General features: G+C 33.7%; 2 protein-coding genes and 1 non-coding gene across 4 annotated transcripts; 1 reads left to right on the top strand and 2 right to left on the bottom strand.

Moving 5' to 3' along the window:
• LOC112512627 (transmembrane protein 56-like) lies at positions 1-6,935 on the bottom strand. Of its 2 annotated transcripts, XM_025118682.1 has the most exons (9): positions 6,618-6,935; positions 6,304-6,463; positions 4,686-4,774; positions 4,119-4,257; positions 3,225-3,299; positions 1,541-1,662; positions 1,377-1,452; positions 543-602; positions 1-432 (listed from the first exon to the last, which is right to left on the bottom strand). In XM_025118682.1, the coding sequence occupies exons 2-9, from the start codon at positions 6,418-6,420 to the stop codon at positions 283-285; spliced, it is 828 nt and encodes a 275-aa protein (XP_024974450.1). In that variant the 5' UTR covers positions 6,421-6,463; positions 6,618-6,935; the 3' UTR covers positions 1-282. The 2 variants fall into 2 exon arrangements, with proteins under 2 accessions (XP_024974450.1, XP_024974451.1); XM_025118683.1 differs by lacking the exon at positions 6,304-6,463 and having other exon boundaries at positions 6,618-6,900.
• Positions 5,409-5,511, top strand: LOC112513885. The gene has a single exon (XR_003069347.1). It is a non-coding gene; the product is annotated as a U6 spliceosomal RNA (small nuclear RNA).
• An 8,411-nt stretch (positions 6,936-15,346) lies between the features above and the next one.
• On the bottom strand, positions 15,347-22,266 carry LOC112513677 (mitochondrial import receptor subunit TOM40-1-like). The gene is made up of 11 exons (XM_025120016.1): positions 22,043-22,266; positions 21,087-21,168; positions 20,897-20,996; positions 20,712-20,807; positions 20,548-20,598; positions 20,273-20,338; positions 19,309-19,410; positions 18,417-18,485; positions 18,246-18,329; positions 16,567-16,662; positions 15,347-15,678 (listed from the first exon to the last, which is right to left on the bottom strand). The coding sequence occupies exons 1-11, from the start codon at positions 22,164-22,166 to the stop codon at positions 15,622-15,624; spliced, it is 927 nt and encodes a 308-aa protein (XP_024975784.1). The 5' UTR covers positions 22,167-22,266; the 3' UTR covers positions 15,347-15,621.
• Between the last annotated feature and the right edge of the window lie 4,819 nt (positions 22,267-27,085).

Raw genomic sequence — 27,085 nt, forward strand, 5'->3', positions numbered from 1 at the left:
AATTGTGCAAGAGGATATATTACTTAAATTCTCGTATTTGCATTTTTCTGCACCTCAACTGATCTATGAAACCCTAAAACTAACAGACAGAAAAATCATCTGTTTACCTGTTCTGGATAATTGTTCTCCATAAATTACCTGTTCGAGTCTCCTTAGAACAACTGAGAATTTTTACGTCTGATTATAACTCGAACTTTTTAGTTCTTATGTTTCAAATTGCTCATTTTTTTTGTTAAATTCACATGTTTTCTTGGCATTTTTGCTCAAGAAAAAAAGAAGCAATCAACTACTATGAGCATGCCCTCTTCTTAACTTGGTGAGAGTTTTAATCAATCCTTTGGCGATCTTCCAAAACCAAAACAAATTCATCATCGCCAACGCGGGCGGGATCGTTAGCATGCTGTAAAATCCCGTCGGGTACATTTGCTTCACCTGAAACCGACACACGAAAAAGGGGTGGTCAGAGGCTGTGGTGGCCGACCCCGGTGTGGTGCACCGAGGTTGTTTCGAATTCCAAATCAACGATTGTTCGATCAATTTACCTGATCAAAATGCATAAACAAGTGGTAGAAAAAGAATACAAACAACACGACCCTTGCGACCTGTTAAGACGAGCCAAAAGACCGAATCCACACCAACGATAATCAAATGGTTTATTCGTAAAAAACAATCGTATTACTCTGCCTGTCCCAAAATAAGTGTCCATGTTTCTATTTTAGTTTGTTCGAAAATAAATTTCCACTTTTAAAAGTAAATACTTAATTTCTAATTCTATCCTTAATTATAAGATACAAAAATTTAGAAATTATGGGTAAAATTGTCATTTAGTTAATAAAAATTTAAGTTAAGTAAATTATGTTTTAAGTCCTCGTGGTTTGTTAAAAATTGCAATTTTCATCCCTATGGTTGAAAAATTGTGGTTTTCATCCCTATGGTTTGTAATTCATTCTATTTTCGTCCTTATGATTTACAATTTATTGTTATTTCAGTCCTTGTGGTTTACCATCTTTTTCTGTTTTGCTCCCTTGTACTTCAGGGTAAGAATTTAGTCCAAGGACGAAAAGACCAATAAATTGCAAACCATAGGACTAAAAGCATAATTTCTAAACCACACGGAAATGGATATTATTAACAAACCACAGGGACGAAAATTGTAATTTACTCTAAACGTGTAATAATTACGCATTTTTTAAAATTGCGGACCTTTTTCATTTGTGGACATTTATTTAGAGACGAAAGGAGTATAAATTGCCGATGTGATCTACACAAGCATTCTAGCATGCTCGATAATTGAATGGGCAAATGACTGATAATATGTTTGTATTTACGTGAATCAACTCTAACGAGATTTATATAAAGGGTACTGTAGACGTTACCAACCACCCTACGACCATTGCAACGCCATTCGATAAATAAAGTGTGGAGTTCTTCTTCCCGGCGACATCCAGATACCTGTATATACACATATCTAATGATCGGTTTTTGGACATTGAATGTGAAGAAATGAAGTTGTGAATTGTCTTTTTGTAGAAACGAATACCATCTTAGGTTCACGAAGGGTGTCGTGATCTCCGTGAAAAGAACCATAAAGATGTAAAACTGAGCTTGACCGCTTAGAACGGATTGACCGATAGCGAGCATAGAGAGTCCATGATGCAATACCTGCAAAGGCGAGATCCAGATCAACGAGAAACTTAAAAAAATGGGAAGAATGCTTTGATTCAAACTTCGTTTATCTCCTTTGTTTCCTTCGTTCTTTTAAGTTGCGTTTGGTACATAGGACGGGACAAAACTCACTGTCCCATGTTTGACGCAACATGGGACAGAACAAGAACTCACTGTCCCACGTTTGGCTTGACATGGGACAGAGACAAGAACTGGGACAAGGTGGAACGGCATGGGACAAAAGAGGCTTTTTTTTGTTCCACCAAAATAGGTGGAACAAGATGGGACAAGAATGTGACAAAAACTAAAATATTACTAATCTACCCTAGTTTGATATATAACCTTAATATGATATTTGTTTTAATGGTCATTACTGCTAGTTTCAACCGCCGCCATCACCCACCATCGGCCACCGACCACCATCATCCATTGCCACCACCACTACCACCATTGGCCACCTCCAACTCCTCTACTGCAACAACCTTCTCCACGACCATCGACCACCACCGTCCATTGTCATCTCACCTCCACCATAACCACCGCCACCACTATCTTCACTACATCAACCACAACTACCTCCTCCACCGTTGTCAATCACCACCACAATCCATCATCTTCACGTCCTCTATAACAACTGTCGTTCGCCAACTACCACTGTTTCTACATCCATAACCACCACCGCGTATCGCCACTACTACCGTCGGCCACCACCACCACCAAAACCAAAACCAAAACCACCTCCACTGCTACCATTATATCAAAATTTTCTTTTAAATTTGGAACCATTATATATGTATGTATTCATTTATATGAAAATTGTATAAAAAAATTATAAATTAAATTCTTTAATAATTTCTTTGTTTCTGTTAATTATAACTTTAATATCATCAAATAACTTTTTGGGGATAACTTGTCTAGTTCTTTCCCGTCCAATCCTAGTCGTACCAAACACCAGACATACACTAGTTCAGTCCAGTCCTGTCCTACCCTCTTGTCCTGTCTACATACCAAAGGCTACCTTATGAAGCATAACCGAGATAGCTCAATTGGACGTGTGATCACCTCGACACGAGCCGACTTCCAATATGTCTCATAAAATTTGTGAAACTATCTTTTTTCCTTACGTTGAGAAATAAAATAGAGTGTTTTGAATGACTTGATATGAGTTATGTTTTTTTAAACATAAAAGACCTTTTAGGCTCGTTAGCCTGAGGGCAAGACCGACCTTGTGTTTATTGGGTGGGTAAGACCAGATTATCAAGCCAGCAAAAATTGGCTTGAGTTTTCTATATTAGGCCCATTAGACAAAAAAAAAAGGTTAGATCCAACAGATGTTCGGCCAAAGCCCGCAAATGATTACCTCTAGTCCAAGCATACAACGAGCCGGACCCGACCCCCCTCCCCACATTTGACCATCTGAGCTAAGCTTGGGCTTAGTGTGGCTCAAGCTCGACAACTCAACAAGCTTAAATAAGTCAAGCCTCTAATTGTACCAAGCACGATGGGATATATTTTGTATATTAATTGATTAAACGCAACATAAAGATGGCATTACTTACGTATTCGAGACCTCCCAAAGTTGGATAAGTCCAAATAATCATCGCCAAATCCGACAAGAAGTAACCAATTGAAATCTGCAGCGATACAAGAACAGACACGTCTTTAAGCATACACGATTTCTCTCCATTTTTCGTTCTTTATTATGCAGGATCATGACTCAAAATCATATCTTTATCTTCTCAAACCATAAAAATATGACCCCAGATAATGAAAACGTTTGATATGTCGTGGGAACTCATCTAATCCAAAACCAAAAGCAAAACGGGCCCATAATATCCCATTTGGAGGTGGGGTCGTGGATGTATGCAGACATACATCTAACCAAAAGAGTAAAGTGGTTGTTTTCGCAATAAAATATTGAATCTTGTAATGCTTCCAAGTGCAAACATAATTAAACCAACCATTAAGTAAAAGGGAAAAACCGCATCAAAATGCAAGTGGCCATAGTTCTTATTTAGTGTAACGAATAATTTCGGTTTCTTAATCGATGTAACAGAGTTTTGAACTTTCTTATTTTGTACCCATTTTGACTGGAAACGAGTTGATCTTGTAGCATTTGATGACGTGGATACACATTTACGAAAGGGTTACACCGAAGTCGACGATAAACTTGATATCCACGTCATCAAATGTTACAAAAACAACATGTTACTGGTCAAAATGGGTACAAAAATAGGAAAATTTGGTACTTTGTGACATTCAATAGAAAATTTTGGAACTTCATTAAATTGACTGAGAAAAAAAATTACTCGGTACACTAAATAGGAATTAAGTTTGCCCTAACTTGTTCTAACTTCTAACCTGTTACAAACCCACAAAATGATGACGTTAAAAGGCCCAAACGAGCACGACTTTAGTATTACCTATTTGAGCACAATATAAAGAAGACATACCCCAAGTATAATGTCGGATGATGGAGATGTTCGGTTAATGATCGACTCTTTTTGGCCACGTTCATCGAAAAGATCTGAAACGAGCAAAAAGTATAAAGAGCCAACGGCTGCAAAGATTGCATGGAAGGTCGAGAAGCCCCTGGAAATGCAAGTTAATACCAAGTTAGCCAATGAAACAATACTCTCAATCATTTGCAAACCTCCTAATTCATATGAACAATGCAAACCAATCTCAACCGTCCATCTTGGTTGATGAATATCTGGTTGAATAAATATTTCGATTGTTTCCTAATCTAAAGCGTTGATCATAATGAAGTAACTCTGATCATCTTCCATAATTACACCAATCACTATAAATGAACCCTCATCATTTTCCATAAATATTTTTGGTTTGTATAAATTAAGAAGTTTGCAAATGATTGGGACTCTGAAACGACATAAGGGATTGTTTGGTTGTTTTTCCATTAAGCCATGTATGGATTAAGCTGTCTGTATGAATTAAAATAAGCTATATAGGGACCAAAAAGCTAAAAGAAAGACATAATCATCAAGGTATAGAAATATAACCTGTTTTTCCATTCAAGTTTCTTCGCATCTTCAAGTTTGATAAAACCTTCGAAGATCAACGGACTGAATACACCCATCAATTCATAAGCCTTCAAAACAAAAACGTAACTCTCTTAGAATTCAAGCGGAAAAAACGCATCACGATGGTATTAGATCAAGTAATGAACTTTGATTCCAAACTAGCCAAACCGTTAAGGTTATATTCAATCATATTGTTTCCTTCTTGTTCTTCATTTTATTGATCATAGCTTCACTTCTCTAAACATTCAGGCCATGTTTGGCAACCATAAGCTAGCTTTTTGAAAAGATACTTCAAGTAGCGTTTCAGTAAGCTCCATGGGTTTTTTCCATTTTTCCCCAACCTTATATTTTTCCAATTTATATTTCAAAATGTTCTTTTAGGTCATTTTTCATTGTCATCCAGCTTATCAGCCAACAACAAGTTTTTCAGCCAACAACTTGCTTTTCAGCTAGTTTATTAAACATGGCTAGCTTTTAAGCTAACAGCTAGCTTTTAAGCTAACAACTACCTTTTAAGTTTTAAGCCAACAACTAGCTTTTCAGCTACTTTCCCAAACATAGCCTAAATAAATAGGACACGCGATCGAATAAGCATATATGTTCTCACATGAAGTGCTACGGTTTATTCAATTATTCCCTAGTACACACAATAGGAACAACAAAAGGAGCTTACAATTAAGATCAAAAGAAATGTTTTCCAACGTCCCTTCGGGGACATCTGATAAAATTGGAACGATACAGAGAAGATTAGCATGGCCCCTGCGCAAGAATGACACGCACAAATCGAGAAATGGTCCAAATTTTTAAGCACAAGGGTGGTGCCTGATTGGTTTGAGCTTGGCTCCAAATGTCAAAAGTACCAGGAGGTCCCAGGTTCAAATCCAATGAGAAATAAAAATCCCCTTTGTGGCCACGGAGGTTCAAATGCGGTGACTCCGGACTATTTGCAAAGTAGGTGGTCGTCCTGGGATTAGTCGGCTTGCATAGCGGGTTGGATATCCAGGTTAATAAAAAAAATGTTTTCCAACTAGATCAACAAAGACCAGTTTACTACCAAAGGACCTTTGGCCTAGCGATATCCGGGTTACCAGCCTTCCAGAAGGTCAAGGGTTCAAATCTCACCAAAGATAAGACGGTTTGTGAGTTCATTTACTCTATATAAATATTATGTATATCAAAAAAGAAAAGAAAAAAGAGACACAGACCAGTTCAATGCCTGTAATATTTGCATCCCAGAAAAGATAAATGCATCCCAGTTCCTTGTAAATGACTACTTCCAAATTGAAATTCCCAAAACCTTGGAAGATACCAAAATTTACCCTAAACCCTAAATATTACTTCATCTGGTTATGATACTATCATTGCCTTCATATACAACAAATCCAAATGTAATCGTATGTTTATGTGCAACCGTATATATAACTGAACTTAGAATTCAAGAACAATATACATAATGAATTTAATATTCAAGAACAATATACATAATGAATTTAATTGGGAATTAGATTTTGTTATAAAAAGCATATCATCACTACCAAATTGGAATTTATGAATCTAATTGGAAGTCGATTAGACAGAATTAGGAATCAGTACTTACAGTTTTGCACATGATAATCCCCCCAAAAACTGAAAACAACCACAGGATAGGGTCGCTTGAACTTGCATGATTAATAATGGTGATATAACCAGAAGAAGCATGATTCAAGTCCGCCATAGTTGGGGTTTATCAAGGTTCAAAAATTGCAGCACAAGCCAAACTGTAGCAGAAACCATATTACACGAATCACATGCCATAAACAAAACTACAAAAAACCCCAATTCGAGATCCAAAAAAAATTGCGTACACTCGCTATAAACCCAAAATCAGAATTTGCATAAACAGATGATGAAATTGAAAACCCATGAACTTACTGGGGTTTTGTGAAGATATCGACAAAGAAATGAAGTGTGTAAACCAAAACCTTCTTCTGGTTACTAATGGCGAATCGATTTAACGTGGAAACGAGAGATTCTAGGAGGAGTTTGAGTAATTAAGCAAAGGGAAATCACATAATTGTTTCCATTGATCGATGTTATAGATGATAGAGGAAGGAATTTGAATTGGGGTGATGTGGGGGCAAAGAAAACTTGCAGAGTGATGACGATGGTGTTCTTAGCTGGCTTTTTAACAGTGGCAAGGGGAGGAGGAAGACGGTCGCACAAGTCTTCTGACTTTCCCGGTTTGGACCCAAATTTTTCTTTGTTAGAGGGAAAAAGTTATTTTAAAATAATTAAATAATTATTAACTTATTTTAAAATAAATAAATAATTATATAATTCAGACCATGATTGTTAACGGTTTATTAGGGTAATGGCTTAATGATATAGAAAATGACTTACTCGGTAAGTTTTTAGAAGAAGAACTTTATGCAGAAAACCAGGTTTTTTTTTTCCAAATATGTCCCTTCCAACCTAAAAACACCCTCCTTTTATCTATGAAAAAAAAGTCTATTAAAAAAAAAATTCCCAATAAATATAGACAGATTAATACACATAGACAACTTTATTCATAGAAAAATTAATGGAAAACCAACCAAACATCCCTTAATAAAGGTCTATTTTTGTTAGTAGCTTAATGAGTTTAATAGAACTTATAATTTATTCAGTCAGCTATACATGATTGTTTTGAAGTGGCTTAACGGTATATAAAGTAGTTTATTTAGTAAATTTCTGGGGAGAACTTTATACAAAAAGTCAAGTTTTTTCCAAACTTGTCTCCTCCCAATTAAAAAACAAACTATTTTCATCTATAAAAAAAACTCTCAAACAAAAATCTTCTCAATCTATACATCTGGCCCTGCAGTGATAGAACCTGGCGAATCAGGCGTACAACTTCGGGAGGAATAATCTCTCATCATATTGTAGCGTCGACTTTGGGCATATTAGCATGCCTATTCTATCTTAATGTCTGCCCACCCTAACATCTATACTGATTAATCTACACAAACAGCTATATACATGCACTGAGTTAATACAACCAAAGAATTATATCTATTTATTTGATTATAAAAAGATTATTTATTCTTTTTAAAATAAAATATTACTCTAAATTTATTCAACTTTGGAGCACATTTAAATACTTTTTTATCTACCTTAAATATTTGACAATTTTCTAACAAACCAAACCAATATATCAACAGTATCAATTATAATTAGCTGATAGTACCATACCAAATATGTAAACTTAGTTGGTACAAGTATACAAAAATTACTCTCCTCATTTTTATTTTTTATTTTTATTAACCTGTATATCCAACCCGCTATGCGAGCTGACTAATCCCAAGACGACCACCTGCTTTGCAGATAACCCGAACTCGCCGCATTTGAACCTCCGTGGTCACTAAGGGATTTTTATTCCTCCTTGGATTTGAACTTGTAACCTCCTGATACTTTTGAACTTTAGAGCCAAGTTCAAACCAATCAGGCACCTGGTTTACTCTCCTCATTTTTTTAGTACACTTTGTGAAATTCTCAGTTTTAATGATTAACAAACAAAAACCCGACTCAAGTTGTATTCTTATTTTGTAAGAATAAATTGCATACATTAAACTATTCGAAGAATTATCGAAGTCAAAGCATTCATGATACGAAGCGTGCCTTACTGAATTATTGAGGATTCAATTTGACTGATCTTATTTTGTCAACGGAATATTAAATGACACATGCTCTTCGGTAAATAAATAAGAGCTTATGCTCGTAAAATTTGTGAAAAATGTCGATTAATCCGTCGTCGGGGGCGAATTATAGTAATTTGTTCCAATCCAAGACATGAACTGAGACAAGGATAATCAGACTCGTTAAAGACCCGATATACAAATAAGAAGGGGGGTCTGTTTTGACATGAAATAGATATATCCATATATCTCTGACTCAAATTTATGAGATGATAAAATATGACAAAAGTTAAACCGAAAAAAGGGTTCGTGTGGACGTATTGGTTCACGTAAGAGTACACGTAAAATACCAAATGGAGTTATTCATATTCAAGCAAGTTTCAGTACCAAGGTCTATGTTCTGCCAATGAACATCATACAGTGGATCGGTGTCTCGAGAAGGGCTTCGAGAAAGTGGATTAGCCCAGTTGGTGAACCACACCAAACAACGACGTCAGTATCTCTCTCTCTCTCTCTTTACATTTACGCATTATATATCTTGTGGTTAACCGTTTGTGATAAAATATCTGGTTGGGACTTTGTTGTAAAAAAAATGTCTTTTACAACTTTTACCCCCGAAGGTTAGACAGGTTGTCTAACAACAGTATTGGAAGTCTGTATAAACTCACACGCCCTCCTCACCTATGGTGAGGTTTGAACCCCTAACCTCCTAGAAGGCCAAGAACTATGATACCACTAGGCCAAAGACCATTTGGTTGCAAGTTTCATTCCTTACAGTTTAAAAACTTTTGAACATCACATCTATGATTTGTAGACTTAAGTTGTTACTCAAAATTTGAATAAAAATGACAAGTTTTCATATATGTAATGTAATGTTGGTATAAAATCACTACCAACTGATAAAAAGTCTATACCAGTTAAGCTGGTCACCAAATACAATTCCTTAGTATTCAGTATAAGATTTTATGTATTAATTATATCTGATTAATACACAATATCTAATAGAAAATTTTGGCAACCATACCAAGTCCACCACTAAGGTCACAAAGTATAAGAAGACAAAAGAAGGGAAATTGACCAAAATGACCATTTTATACATTGTACCTTAACAAAATGACCACTTTAAATATCAACAAGATTTATTAAAGTATCTGATTATTTTAAATCAAATTCAATTGAAATGATGTAAAAAATGATAAAATTATTATGTTATTTTATTTTTGTTTTATATTTTAAATCACTGAAATGAATAATAATTCACACTATACTAGACCGAGGGGGTGTTTGGGATTGGTTATAAAAAAAACTTATTGACTTATTCCGGTGTGACACCGGTAATAAGCATTTTTGAGTGTTTGGATAAACAGCTTATACCGGTGTCGAACCGGTAATAAGGAGTTTTTGAATAAGTTAAACCATTCTAACTTATAATAAGTTGATAAAAACTTTTGTATAAAAGTATAAGTTGTTTCAAATAAGCAATTCCAAACAGCCCCTGAATAGTCAAAGTTGGGTTGGTTGGATTAAAGACATTCAAACAATCTAGCCCGATATTTATGGTCTGAAAAATCTCAACTCAACCTAACCCAACCCAACTGAAATTGTATGGGTTGTTGGGAGCTTATGTCTGATGGGTTACTGTTGTTAAAAAAGACTGTATAGATCCTAACAAGCTAAACATTTGTGTTTAAACGAAGTAAAATCAAAATGAGAACATACAAAAAAGACTAACAAACTCAAAAAAAGTTGAAGATTCATTCAAATAAGAAAGAAAATTTACAGTTGAAATTGTAATATAATTTTTTTTTTATTAACTTGGATATCCAACCCGCTATGCGAGCCGATTAATCACAAGGCAACCACCTGCTTTGCAGATAGCCCGGAGTTATCGCATTTGAACCTCTGTGGCCACAAGGGGATTTTTATTCCTCCTTCGATTTGAACCTGGGACCTCCTGATACTTTTGACCTTTGAAGTCAAACTCAAACCAATCAGATATCACTCTTATGGTTAATTATAATATAATTTTAAATGTAACTAATTACGGGTTTTAATATAATGTCTAATGTACATATATTAATCAAAGACTTAACAATCATATTAAATCTATAGTATAGAAAGACATCATATTCATCAGGTTAGGTTGGGTTCAAATTACCTAACCCAAACCCAAACTCAATTTCAACCCGATAGATACGATTTGACTTAATTTTGTGTCGGGCAACCTCATTTGAGTGTTCTTGGATTTTTCCGGGTTCGATTAACCAGAGTCGGTCGGGAAGCACCTTACTCGAGTTTATAACTGAATTAAATTTTTATTTTTATTTTTATTTTTATTTTAACGACCCGTAAGGTACTTGCTAATTATGGGACCCCATCCCCTACCATCACTCATATGTCGTTGGGGCCCTTGCTCCGTCCTTGCCATTATTGTCGTCCCTTCTCAAAACGGTACCATCAAAGACTGGTATAAATACTATGATCGATATATAACAGAACTGTAAGTACAATAATTAAAAGTTAAATCAGTTAAATACTGAAAAAACGTAAAGTACGTAGAATAAACGAATTTTAAACAACTCGGGTATTTTATTTTGCAATAAAACAAGAAATACAACTATTTTTTTATTTATTTTAATAAATAAAATAATTAATTTATAATGAATTCGATCATTGAAAGCACTTCTTTAAATTGCATTTAATGCAATAAATGTGTACTACTCTTTTTAAATGTTTGAACCACCTTTTCTTTTAAACGGTTGAAATATGTATAAAGAGGCATGTTTAAACGATAATCATAGGCAGACTTAGTTAAAACATACCACCATATCGTTTCTCTGTCGAAGGGTAAAAAATTTAGGTTTCGTGAACGGTGCAACCGTTTTAATTTGTTGTGTGCCACTGTATGTATTTTGAAACTACAATAAGAACAGGTTTTATTTGGTAGAGTTGGTTTGCAAAGCTTTTATTCCACCTCACACTTAAGTCCGAATCATGTTAGTGTCATTTTTTCTTAGTCAAACGGTGCCACCGTTTGAAAAAAAAATCTGTATATTTGTTTCTTATAGTCAAACGGTGTTACCGTTTGAAAAAGAATTCCTATTTTTTATATGGTCAAATGGTGTCACCGTTTAAAAAAATTATGGGTCCGTCCCTGACGAGAATGTTGATTATTTAAAGATACAAGAAAAAATTGTTAATATACAAAATTATACATGCTTTACACACACACACACACACACACATATATATATATATATATATATATATACAAAATCATACCTAATTTACACACACACACATATATATATATCTATACTTATAATAAATAAATAACTTTGATGACACGTGTCATCTTCTGATGAGTCGGTTTTCTTGTTTTCCCGCCTAAAAACGTATTTGGACACAATTTATATTAGTGGTTCAATTATACTCATTTGATTGACATGTGTCATCTTATTCAATCAATCCTACTAATTTGGGATACAATTGATTTTATTCTTGGGTTAATTAATTCGTGTGGTAACTGGTTCTCGGAAAAAATAGTGTTTACTTCTAAGTTTAAATTCAATTTACTAGAGTTAACTTCATTTTATTCTAAATTTTATTTCTAAATTCAATTTTATTCTAGAGTTAACTTCATTTTATTCTAAATTTAATTTACTGAAAAGTTTTACTTCAGAGTTATTTCAAGAGTACAAGTCTGAAGAGTCATTCTAAAGAGTTAGCTCACCCGAACYCTGAAGTCTGCTTTTTCAGACTTAGCTCACCCGAACTCTAGAGTCTGAACTCTGAAGTCTTTTTTTTAGACTTAGAAAAAGAAGTCTGAAGTCTTCTTTTTCAAACTTTGAAGTCTGAACTCTGAAGATAAGTTCCTGACATGATTTAAATTTTTTAAATTTCCCCGCGTAATTCACGGGATCGAACCTATTATATATATATATATATATATATATATATAAAAACTTGGAATCATGTGAGACAAAACTGTTTTCATGAGACACGTAAGACAACATTTTTACATTTTGAAATTTCACAGCAAAAACACTGTGAATGTTACTTTCACGGTATTTTTGCTATGAAAGTTCGGCATTCTTTTTACCTTCACAACATTTTGTTGTGAAGTTTCAAGTGTAAAAATGTTGTCTCGAGTGTCTCACGAAAACAGGTTAGCGTTTTTCTTTGAACATCTCTCTCTCTCTCTCTCTCTCTCTCTCTCTCTCTCTCTATATATATATATATATATATATATATATATATATATATACATTTCTTGTTCTTTTAGTTTAAAAATAAATAACTTCACCTAATGTTAATTTTATATATGCTCAAATCAATTCATCAGGAAAGATTCGGTTAACCAATATGGTAAAAAACAAGCGAAATCGAAAGTCATCTTACTTGGTTAATCAAACCGTTTAACTTGTAAACTAAATAATTCGAAACCGTTTTGGTTTGATGAGAATCAGTTTCGGATTTTTTTTATATCTCTAACACACTCAGTCACCTAAATACATATGAAACAAAAACAGTATTAAACAAATATATGTTAATCAATATTTGTTTCACATGTATTTATTTATAATTTTTTCTATAAATTATTTATCAGTAATGAAATCCAGTTTCATTCTAAATCCCACAAAACAAAAGTCACCAATGATTTCAATTCCATTCTAATCCAAATCCCTCAATGAAATCTAAATCCTTCAAAAAAAAAAAACAATCCTGCAAACCAAACAGACCCTAAGGATTTCAAAATCCTATGTTTGAAGGATTTCAATTAAATCCTATGATTTCAAATCCGGACAATCTAACAAACCAAACACTTGATTAAAATGGATTTGTAATGCAAACCCCTCAAATTTATTTCATTCCTTCAAATCAAACGGGACATAAATATTAAACTTAGATAAAAAATAAAAATAAACATATAAAACAAACTTTAAGGTAAAAGTTCTTATGATTATCATAATATATGAATTTCTCATTAAATTACACCTCTACATATACATACATACATGTATGTATGTATGTATGTATGTATGTATGTATGTATGTATGTATGTATGTATGTATGTATGTATGTATATAATGCAATGATTGAGTAGCATATGGACTTTGATGTATGTGACATTGAGGTCTTGGTATGGGGTTCACTCAATTATTTTGTACATTCATAGCAATAAATTTTTGGCCATCTATGGTTGAAGTCATATATTGTGAACCGGTAAAAAAATCAAAAACCGAAATTTTCGGATCGGGTTGAGGACATCTTATGAGGAATGGGACGGGGATCGGGAATGGTGAGTACCGGCCCAATATGTGTATATATATATATTTTAATTTATATGCATATATATAGAGAGAGAAAGAGTTTGTTTCAAATACAATCCATTGTATTTGTACAACCAATGCAACCCAATAAATTGATATATTTATGAAAATGATGAGAGTTCATTTATTATGATTTGAATATTTGTGGAAGATGAATATAGTTCATTAATTATGATCAATACTTTATATTAGTAAACAATCAAAACTTCTATAAAATCACATATTAATCAAATGAAATGTACGGTTGAGATTGGGTTGTATTGATTACACAAATGTCAAGGGTTGTATAATAACCAACTTTTATATATATATATATATATATATATATATATATATATATATATATATATATCACTAAAAGAAAATACTAACATTAAAATTTAAAAGACTTTTATTCAATTTACTTCAACATCAAATAAGGCTTACAAAAAAGTCTACTTTATTTTGTATAATCGTGAAATTGTGATGTTAGTTGTTTGATGTTTAAAGTTTTGTTTACTTTTATATAATAATATAAGACGTTGCTTATAATTGGTTTGATTATGTTCAAGACATTTGAACTTTACATCTTTAAAAAATTGTAATTTACTTTTAGTTGTAAAAATTAACGTAAATTGTAATTTTTTCAGATCGGTTCAGGTTTCGGGTATAACCAACGGGGAAAAAGGATTTTTACTCTTAACGGGTTCCCCAACGGGGATCAGGGAAACCGCAGGGACTCGAGGGGGATCGGGCCGGTTACGAGGACGGTATTCATTATCGGTTTCGGGGACGAGGATAACAATACCCGGCCAGTAGTCATTCCTAGTGAACTCATATAAATAAGATTGTTTAATTAATGATTAAAAATCTTATCAAATAAAAATAAACAGTGTTACTGGTTAGATTTCTTGTTCGATAACAAAAACTGCAAACTTTCGGTGTCATTCACATTACATTTTCTTTATGTCAGTTACGTAAATTGTGAAATTCCAGTTACGAATTTAAGGTCTTCTTAGAAAAACGACGTAAGCGTTACTCAAACCCTTTATTTACGAAAATGTGAAAACAAACTTAGTTTCGGGTTTGGCTAGTTTCTCATATTCACATTACGTAGCAGAAAACAAACTTAATTTCATCACGTTATGTAGCAGAAAACTCGCAATACGTAAAACAACCTAGAACGAAACAATAACTGAAACGATCAGACGTTTGAACATCCCTAGTTTATCAGATACCGAAACAAACATTTGAATAACTACCAGATATTGAATTAAACATTTTCTAGCATATTTAGACCTTGGTGAGGCTTATGTGAACCTAGCCATAAAACCATAACCAGACCCAACCCAAGCCTCACCCTCGTAGAAACGAGAAAGTGTGGCAACTTAGGTTAAACTAGGATTAACCAGATGCTATCCAAGCCTCACCATAGTAAAAAGGGTGGGGATTAGGTTAACCTAACAGATCCAACCCAAGCCTCACCCTAACAAAAAGGGGTAGGACTTGGGTGAACCTAGCCTTAATCGGATTCTATCCAAGCCCCACCCTAGTGAAAAGGACGGGGCTTAGGTTCCTTAACCAACCCTCGCCCTAGCGGAAAGGGTGGAATTTAGGTTAACCCAAGCTTTAACCGGGAGTGCTAAGGTGTCACGTTATTTCAGTAACATCACCTTACGCTAACAATGCAAATTGATCCTTATTATGATCCATACAAACGGCTGAAACCACAATTATATTGAATTATATCTCCAAACTGCAAAATTTAACGTCTACGAATGCTGCTCTAAACTGTTCCATGCATTTGGAACTGCCGCCACAAACAATATTGCTCAAAAAAGGTACAAAATTGTCCGTAAGATGAAAAAAATTTAATCAGTCTCGTATGACAAGCTGACTCACTTGAAACAATGAGTAGATTCTGCATCCCGCGTTGCTGCTGCTTCTCCCTATTCTCCAACCGTCAATCCAAACCCAAACTTGTAGTCTTTCTTCATGTGGTCGATCTGCATTTGCATATAAATTTAAAACACGCGCAGCATGTAAAATGGTTATAAACTGTAAAATATCAACTCAATCCTCAATGGTTGCTTGATATGCCAATAGACAGACGCCAATGAAGATGCCACTGATCAAGGGTCATCGGCACAGCAGTACCCAGGTTACTAGTAGATCCCCTAGGTTTCAAGCCTCACTGAAAGTGAGGAGTGCGTGTTTGTTGTGGTGTATACAAATACAACTCCGTCCATTCCAAAATAAAGGGAAATTAATGTAAATAGCCATTTTACCGGCTCAAATCATCTCCTAGCCAACTCATACCTCCGCAAGTGCCCTTAATGCAACTTGTGGAGGAAGCACTTCTCTAAAATAACTCGGAGTGCCATTCCTTACTAGTCAAGACAAGCTTGCCACTTGCGGAGGGTCGAAAACGGGCCATTAGCGGAGGGTTGAAAGCTTACTTCCCACTTTCCAAGACAAGCCACGTCCACTCGTAGATCTTCAAGTATGAATTTTTTTTAAATACCCCTTCCACAAGTTGTGTATGGGCACTTGAAGAGGTGTTGACTTTTTGGCGAGTGTGGGAGAGAGCTGGCTAGAAGGTGAATTGAGCCGGGTAAAACGACTATTTACGTTAATTTCCCCAAAATAAATGTGCACAAAAAATGCACGGTTTTAGAAATGTGCAATTATTACACTTTTTATTAACTAAATGACAATTTTACTCTTGATGATAAAGGGAGTAATGAATTTCTCCCTCTTATGTTTAAGGGTAAAATTAGAAAGTGGACACTTATTTAGAACGGAAAAAGTATATATACTTAAAAAGAATGGCACTGGTCTGGATTTCTTTATGGTGTATGTGTATTGAGATATCGGGTGATAGATGTACTCACCTCAGCAGAAAGAATAAAATTGAGACCCATATTCAACCTTTCTTCAAGAAAAGCCGATGTGCAGCCATTTGAGTCGATCTTGCCCCTAAGCCGACACTGTTAATGTAAACAGGAAAAAAAAATCAATGGACTCGGAAAATGCTTTAAAGAATGTTTTATCCTTCTATTCATCATATGAATCTCATGGTTTGCTATGATACTACATTTGAAAATCACGCCTATCTCAAGGTTCCACAAGTCAGATTGAATTAATAGCATTGATATCAGCCTACGGTTACTAAGAGGTTGTTTACCCACTCAAACGCTTACCCGTAAGCACTTACCAGTAAAAATCAATACTCTAACGTACTTTAGCTGGTAAGATTGTAGTCCATCGAAACGGTATTGTATGCAACAATTTACCCGGTAAGCCTTATCATCGCTCTTACTAGGTAGGCAGGTAAGATTCTCGGCTCTTGCCATGTTCATCCGGTAAGGTAAATGACCCATTACGCGCTTACCAATAAGCTTTTAGTATAAGACCCCTAAGACAATGTTTAGCAAACTAGCTAAGAAGGTAGTTGTTGGCTAATAAACTAGTAATGTTTGGTAAAAATTAGTTGATAAGCTAGATAACAATATAAAACCAGCCGAAGATATCAAAGATCTCTTGCATGTTCATTTGATTCAAAAGTTCAAGTGAGATTCAGTTATAAGATGAGGTTTTTAACTGTTCAAAATTTATTACGGAAATTTAAACTATTTTATCTTAAATTTCATTTATCTTTTAAAAAGAACATGAGAGGTTGAGTTCGCCTCTCACAAGGATCCATGATGTTAAGAACGGACATCCGTCCAAGTCCTAAGGCTATATTCCACTCAGAACGGCCAAAAGTCAAATATACTGTTGAACCCTTTCACAAGCTTCTGTGAGAGTGCGTTTGGTACCCAGACATGATAGAAACATCAATACTTGTGTATTTTTATAAGTAATCAAATTTCTTTGTACATAGTATATCTAATGTACATTACCTTTGCAAGCATTACCTTTGCAAGCATCAATACTTCATAACTTATTCATACAAAGAAATTTTTGTCAATTGTTCAACAATAATTTATTGATTACTCAACATTACAACTTGTGTATTTTTATAAGTAATCAAATTTCTGTGTACATATTATTTGCCTGGTTTCCTTTCAAAAAAAAAATCTTTGTACATAGTATCTAATGTGAGATTACTTGATTGATCATTGGATCAGTCTTGATTGTTCATTTGAACTGGAACAATGTTCTTGAGTGGTTAAGCTCTAATTATACAAAGGTTTTACTATTCCATAAAGAGTAATTTAGTGGATTCCTAGCTCTCCGGCTACTCGAGCAATAGACGTGACATAAGAGATCTGAACCATTTTAAATCACGGTGTTGTATTTTTATCCTTGAACTTACTTATCTTTTAATGTCTGCATCATGAGGTGGTATTGCGTGTTTATATTTAAGCAAACGAAATCCCAACTAATATTTTATAAAACTACACATCAATCTTTTCAACCCAACTCCTCATTATGTTGATCCTACACATTGCTGTACAGCAAATTTGGTGGTGAAATCTTGTAAGATCAAAAGACAGCAAGTTGCCAAACTCTATTTGAATGAAGAAAAACGTAAAAAATGAAAATATTAAGGGCTTTGTTGAATTACCTGGCGAAGGATATAATCATAGCCAAAGCTGGCAGTGACGTCTCTTGACATGTAATTGTACATCAAATCAGATGCCAAAGAAACCTACGACGAAAAAACCGATAGTGATGTAGTAAGCTAGCAAGTGCAAAAAAGTATACCGATAATATTTAAAAAGTTTGAATTGCTTACCTTTTCAGACACTTTCTGAACATAGCTAAGAGCCACCATTCCAGTGCTAGCAACTTGTCCTGCAGCAACCTGTACGAATGGAATGAGCTTTACTAACATCCAAAAATATGAGCAAATTTGGTGGTGAAATTAAAGCATAGGAAATACTCCACACCCACCAGTAGGAAACAAAAAACAAAATAAAAAAAACCAAACCAAACGAACCCTTAATCCCACTTGAAGTAGGGTCTAGGGACTAGGGAGGGTGAGGTATGCAGACCTAATCTCTACCTCAAAAAAGTAGAGCAGTTGTTTCTATGAAGACCCCCTGGCTTGTGCAAGTGTGTGAGCAAACAGGTAGCAGGAATGTAGATAAGCATACGATGAACGACGCACGGGAAAATAAGAAAAAGCAACGAATGGATACATCAAAAACATACAAACGGTAAGGTAGACAAAACCCACACAGAGCAAGCAAGGCAAAAACACATCCAGAGGCCTATACTGCCCGCCCTCTACCCCATATAGCAAGTAAGGCAACATGATCAAAGTATATAATCTCCATATACGGCAAGTGAAAATCGCACACGCCTGACCTTTTGGTGAGGTCGGAACCCTTTGACCTCTAGAAAGGTCGGGTTACCAGATACCGTTGGGCCAAAGTTTGAGCACACCATTTTTGGGACCAAAAATCACATTTTGCACAATCGGAAGGGAGAGGTTTACTACAAATGAGGAGGCTTTAGCTTGTTTATTTTTGCATCTCACACTGGTATCTCGTGCTATTCCCATACAAAAAGTTCTGAACATAATCAACCAAGAAAATCATTCAAAGTATGCGACCAAATGTAACAATACATATTAGAAATAATGATATGTTAAATCTTCAGATATGACAGTATGAGGGAATTACCATTTTATCTGTGTTGTATCGGGCAGCATAACCAAGACCAGACTTACGATGCTGACCAGCCCAGAATACTTCCCCGCCCAAGGACAGATTAGGGGTCACACTCTGCAAGAAAAATATGAAACATAAAAATTGTTTCTGATAAAAGAAAATAAATCCTTAAGGTGACAACGATGCATGCCCAGGAAGAAGAAACAGAACTAAACTAATCAGCAACTCTGATATATCTAATGACTGGTGAGGGGATGTTCGGTAGGTTTTCCATTAAGTCATGTATGGACAAAGTTGTCTATGTGGATTGATCTGTTTGTATAGATAAGGAAAGTTTTTGTTTGAGAGGGTTTTTACATAGATGGAAGGAGCCTGTTTTTTATTGGGCGGGGCAGGTTTGGGAAAAACTTGGTTTTCTGCATAAAGCTTCCCCCTAGAAGCTTACTGAATAAGCCACTTTCTATATCATTAAACCACAACCAAACAGTCATGTATAGTTGACCGAATAAGTTGCGAGTCCCATTAAGCTAATTAAGCTGCTAACAAACAGACCCTAAGACAGATTAGTCATCCATAATGGGGCTAATTGGCAAACAATCAAATACGATTGTATAATTGGACACCAATCGAAGATCTGCAAACCCATCATATATTCTGGAAATCAGAAGATTTTATTCCTCGTGCTGTACAAGTCAGGAAACAGTTGTATGAGTGTATTGGTGACAAACAACTTAATTAATATGCCCACCTTTTAATAGAAATATCCTAGGTGCTACTATCAAATACTTGAGTTACAGTTATAGAAGAACAACATTCCTCCAAGTAAGCACCAAAAGTTGACTGTTCTATCTTATAAGGCATTTCACATAGTGCAGTACTGCATTTACCATTCTAAAGGCCAGGGGACATACCCAAACTCAATGAACATATTGCTAATTACGTACCTGCATTAATATAAGAGATGGCAAAAATTTACCTGTATATAACTAGCTCCGAGTAAGGCACCATTTCCTAGTTGAAATTGAGCCCTATAGTCGGTACCCTACACACAAAATGAGTAAACAAATAAACTCAATAGTTGGAACAGACTTGTATGATTTTTAACACATTGAAACCTGAGGTGTGCTTGATGGTATCCTCCATTTTCAAGACTAAATAAAATAACTTAATAAAATTTAAAATATATATATATATATATATATGCATTATATGTGTTATGAAGAGCAAGAGCCAACAAGACGAATAAGTTACCTTGTAGTCAAAGTTAACCATCCCATGCGACATGTGCGGCTCACTTGTAAGCTGAGAAGAAAGACATGGAATTAATGAATAGTTATTTTAGGTTTTATGACGTTCATTCAGCCAAACAATGCTTGATGGGAAAGTAAATATCAACTACACTTCTACCCTTTTACCTGAGCATTGGCCTTCATGCTAAGATTCTCAGACAAGTCACATTTCACTCTGGCGTTAACCCGCCCATCGGTCAAGACCCTTCCGAAAAGCATCAACTACGGCACACCAAGCAACACTATCAAAGTGAGATTGACGATTATAGACAAACATTTATCATTGATGACATGCGATTGTAAATACCGACCTTTGGATCTATGAAGTTAGCACCAAACTCATAGTGTGCAGTAGGAATTTTAATTGTTTCAGCGGATTGAGAAGGAATCTCGGTGGGTCCCATGATAATACTGTAAAGTTAAAAATGGGATGCTTGTCAAATCAAAGGAGGAATGCTCATACCAACTTGAAGAATAAAATGTTTATGTTAAATTAGTTACCTGTGACTCAGTGAGAACCTCTGATTCAGTCCTTTGGTAAAATCAACACGCATCCCCTCGAAATGTTCAGGCTTTAAGGACACTAAGGAAAAAAACAATGCATTCAATCTAAGATGCTTTTAACAGATAAGGTACAAATTCATATATTTTCATAGAATAAAGTTCGTTTAGGAACCTTAAATATTTTGAGAATCCCGGAACCACCTATTTTATGTAATATTCATGATGAATAACCATGAATAATAATGAATATTATCAACATGAATACATGCACCACATTCACCATCAATATTTGTCAGACTATTCATCATGAATACTATATAAAATAGGTAATATAAGGTTCCTGAATGAACCTGCCCCTGTTTTTCTATTTTGCAAGTTCTTCAATGTCCCAATTCACTGGAAGCATCATGTATTCTTACTGTCAATTAATTTAAATATGCCTTGTGCCAATAGAAAAATTGATAGAAAACATCAAGACAGTCAACCAATCACAGATAGTCCAAGAAATTTCAACTTCAAATAGATCCCACTCTCAGTTACACAGCAGCAAAACTTTGATTTCCATGACCAAAGATTTTACTTCTTGAATCTAAAGTCCTTGTAGAATTTGCTCTTAGATTTCCGAACAGCAAATGCATTACTTATACAGAGTTAAGCAGGACATCCAATTTCAAAAATATAATAAAGACCTCTTGAACCCCATGATACATGCTCCGATGCCACAAAGAAGACAAGACAGACATATATTTAGTAACCATAAAAACAGTTCTAATTCAAAAAGTAAGATTCTGACAATCATTAAGTAAACTTAGGGTTTAACGATGAAAATGGGGTTAGGGTTTACGCGACAATTCCAATCAACTACCTAAACCCATTTACAATAAAAACCCAAAACACGTCTAATTCCTATAGCAAATTCAGTAACTGAGGTTCAAGAACAGAATGATATTAACTGAGGGCTTCCCGGTGGATTTCTTCGTAAGGAATAGGGGTCGGCAGGTCCATGTAATCGACTTTCTCCGGCTTGATCGCTTCCGCCGCGGCCGGCGAGACTGGAGGAGGAACGAGGGCCGCCATTGGTACCAAGATTGGTTAGGCTGGTTCAGAAATGGAAGAAGAAATCACCTGTAAACAGTTTATTGTAGAAGTTGGAAGGATTTGAAAACCACGAAGAAATGAGCAGAGAAAAACCCTTCTACTTTATAAAGGGGTTCTTGGGATACCGATAGTGAGGACTAGACATTGTTTCCATTTGTTGGTTTAAATTTGTAATAAAATTAAATTTTTAATATCGTGTTTGAATTTTTTGGTGATTTTAATTGTTTTTTAGTTTTTATTTAAATTCGTATTTATTTATACTACCTTATAAATCATATTTATCAAAAACAAATTTTAATGTACAAAATACTATACATTTATGTACAAAGTCTTAAAAACAACTCATAATGCATAAGTATTGCTACTTGATACATTCAGTCTTAAAAATTTTTAATCTACATTTAAAATAACATATAGTGAAAGTTACCAATGCACATTATTACCTTTTATTTTCATGTTACACATTTCACTCATGTTTTCACTCTCTTGTACCTCTATGTCTTCTTCTCGTCCCCCAATGTGAGATTCAAACTAATATTCAACATGAGTTATTAAAAGTTCTCTCATTCGATTGCTCTATAACTCTCGGTCTCGCTCTCGATCTCTTGATTATTTGCTCTTGGTGTAAATCAAACACATTTGTGGAGTCGTTTAAATATGTTGGATTTTAAATATATTGGATTTTAAGTTGTCATACAATTTTTTTCATCGATAGACTGTAATTGGAACCATAACTCTTATTTATTCAAATTGTATTAATATGTAAATACCAAGTGTAACTTATATCATCGTTAAATCTTCTATAATAAAACCAGTGAAACTTCAAAATCGTTAAAATTCACGACTCCCGCCACATTGCGCGGGTACACAACTATTAATTTATTGTTTTAGAATCTGGTTTTAAATGGTAGTGTTAAGTTTTACCGGTAAGCACTTACCAGGTAAATGTTTGGTAAACGGCTCCTAAGTTCTCATTTAATACTAGTTGTATGCTCTTGTGATGCAACACGATATGATATTTTTATTATAAATCGATAATGAAAAAAATAAATTCAAAATCTCGTTAAAATATGTGAAATTTATGTTTCAACAAATAAAAACAAATGGTGGTTGAACATGTCTTACAGATTTGATGACTCATGTAACACCCTCATTTTTCCATGAAAATGTCACGTCATCTGAAACAGTCTTGTATAGATACTCAAAAATAACGTTTTAAATTAAAACTGTATACCATTTAGAGCGGAATATTTTAAAACAATAATATATGTAACTTAAATGATAATCCGTCCCATACCGGATTGCGTTGCAAGATTTATCCACCTTAGATGTTTGAACATAGATACTGAACTTAAATGGACAAGACAAGTCTCTATGTGTGTCGTTTTCTTTTGTTCCATCCGAAACCTTTTGTCCCTGATATACATATTGTAGTCAGCTTATAAAACTCAGTGAGTTTATGGTTTATGTGAATAAAAACACATTACATCATATATATGAACATGTAAACTCTATATCAAATCAATGCATTATGTGAAAACATGCAACGCTAAAAGAAAAAAAATCTCATAAACTATATGGTCATATATATACTTGTATAGACACCCATTACAGGATCATGTCACTTGTTTGAAATAGCAAAACTTTTATATGAAATAGCATACTATAATTATTTGAAAACAAAATAAACACAGAACATTCAACTAATCATAAATAACATACATGTCAAATATATTGTATCATGTATGTAAACTAAAACATTATGCATATGTACACATCACCATACAAACTATATAATGCTAAAAACAAATTTGTACGTAAGTATGCATCTCGTTATAAGTCTCATGAAGATGCACATGTTCATACGAAGACTTATACATTTCATATCATCATACCTCATTAATGACTTAATTTCTCCAAAAGTCAACCATGATCAACCTCACCCCGACTTAAAGTCAAACCCCATCTTCCAGCATCCTAATATGTCTCAAATAAATTAATTTCACCCCATAATTACAATTCATGTGAGTCAAAAGTCAAATATTTGGTCAACTCTGAACTAGGGGTGAGCATAGGCGGGTATCCGCCCTTTTTGACAGGAACCGGAACCGGAACCGGCGGTTCTTGAGATATTGGAACCGGAACCGGTTAGAGCGGTTCTTAAATTTTTGGAACCGGAACCGCCGGGAACCGGTTCCGGTTCCGGGTACCCGCTTCCTAAAATATTAAAAATTTGTTATTTAGAAATAAAAAATAAAACATTGTTAAAACACTAAATAAATAAGCAAGAATACAAATTATACAGAATAATGGTTACAAATATTGATTAACGATTACAAACTATAATAGACTAATAGAAAATGTTCAAAGTTTAACGATTACATATTATAATGGTAATTGTTCAAAGTTTAACGATTACATACTATGAATCCAAGTGAACACACAATTTGAAAAAATACGAATCATTTTATATATATGAAGAATTTAGATGAAGATTGAAGATGACGACGTGCTTTTAATATGTAAAGCTAATATAAATTTGGTATTAAAAAATAAATTATTATTTTTTTATTGAAAAATACCGGGTACCCGGCGGGTAACGGTTCCGAAAAATTGAGAACCGGAACCGGAACCATTCTCAATCGGTTCCGTATTTTAGGAACCAGAATCACTCATATCGGTTCCGGTTCTGGAACCGGCGGTTCCAAGGTGGTTCCGGTTCTATAACCGGGTACCCGGTTCCGCTGCTCACCCCTAATCTCAACCAACTTTAGTCAAACCCCAAGTCTATAACTTGATGACGTCCCAAAACGTCAAATTCATCATTTTATAGCCTTATAAATTCATCTCTTCAAATTAAAGTGTCCCTATAATTAACAAACTCAAAATATGACGTTTTAACTTTTAATCTCGATATAAATCATTAAAAATAATCTTAATGATTATTGTAAACACCCCCTTATTATAATTAAATAATCTAAATTTATAAATTAAAATAATATATTAATTAAATATAATTTAAATTAGTATATTAATTAAAATATATATTTGATTATTTAATTAAATTCCTAATTATTAATTAATCTCCAACGTATTCATACTATTTATTTAGCATAACAACCGAAAAACAACTTATCTGTTAATTTACATACAACTACATCAATACAGACAGCTATATCCACAGAAAATTATTAAACCGTTTTTGCTGATGTTTTCAATGAACTATAGAAATTTATTTCATTGGCCATGTGAATAATTATCAACGAAAACCATCAAGTATTTAGTCTTATTTGTTCATTTAAAGTTTGGATTCAAAAATCAGAAATCGTAAAAGAAGTCGAAAAATCGGAAATCGTAGAAAAAGTCAAGATTGGACATTCAATATAAAAATATGAGACATAAGGCTACCAAGGTTCAATAGATGAAGTAAAGAAAAAGTTAGCCATATAAAGAACTTGAAAATTTGGTTGAGTATTTTACCTCCAATATTCGATAAACGAAGCTTTTCGACCTCGAACTTCAACCTCTTCTTTCTCTAAACTCGATGAAATACCGATCTTCTTGAACCGAAAGTGCAGATAAAGATGTTGTCTACTTATATCTGAAACCTTTTGTCTTAGTAGTTGAAAAATCGAGGCAATAGAAAACTTCAAATGAGTGGTCGTTTTTCAAAATCGAAAAATAATCAGGAATTTATACAGTTTTCAATTTTTATTGTATACATGTTATTATTACTAATATTTAATAAACTATATAATTAATCAAAATATAAAAACCGTATATAAATAATACTTTATGGACATTAAAGTGAAAATTCAAAAAACATAAAATAAAATAAATAATTAAAAAATATATATATATATATATATATATATATAATAAAGTTATAGAAAATTAATTAAAATAGCAATTTTCGGCTTTTGATTTCACCTATTATTTCATTCTCTCATAAAATTACTAAAATGTCATTAGGCCTGCAAGTGACAGGTCCGTAATTTGCGGAGGGGATCAAAGTGTAAAAAAAAGTTTCTGAACCAGATTCACAAGTGAAAAGGCCAAATATGTAAATTTGATATAGGTCTGTAATGGCACTTATTAGGTGCTAGGACTAATTTACAGTTTTAGTCCCTACACTTGCAGATCTAGTTCAAAATCTTTTTTTTACACTTTTACTCATCCGCAAACCGTGTAACTACCACTTATGGATCTAGTGACATTTTGGTGATTTTGGAAGAGAAATGATCAACAGATGAAACCAATATCTGAAAATGATTATTTTAATTAATTTTTCTAAAGTTATATTTACTTAGAGCATCTTCAACAGCTTTTCCATGAATAAAAATCTACAATACCCTAACAATTTTGCTATATTGTTTCTAATATAGAGAATATTATAATAATACTAGAAGGACACTCACACAATGCAGCGAGATACATTTCGATTTTAATATTTTGTTTATTTCTTTGTCCCTGTTGATATAATATGGTTTTACATGGTTTCGAGAAAACACTAATGTTTTTATTTTTGAATAAAATATAAACTTGAAGATATTATAAAACTTTGAAAAAAATATATTGATATTAATATCAAATTAACTATTAATTTTTTTTAATTTTATAATTCAAGTGTTTTTTATGATTTAATTTATGTTTAATAACGAAGTCATTTATTTTTTATTTAACAATATAAATTTTTATAATGATAATAATTAAGTATTCTATTAGAAGTTAATGATTATCTTAATTATATTTTAGAATTTTTATAGTTAAAATAAGATATTTATCTTGTATTTGATTACATTAGTTACACAAAATTAAAAAATGGAGCTTTTTATAAATTATACTTATGTACAATTTAGTTATAATATTAAATTTTAGTAATATGCTTAAATTAACAG

Source organism: Cynara cardunculus (assembly GCF_001531365.2).
Source record: "Cynara cardunculus var. scolymus isolate 2C chromosome LG 5, CcrdV1, whole genome shotgun sequence".
NCBI classification, from domain to species: Eukaryota; Viridiplantae; Streptophyta; class Magnoliopsida; order Asterales; family Asteraceae; genus Cynara; species Cynara cardunculus.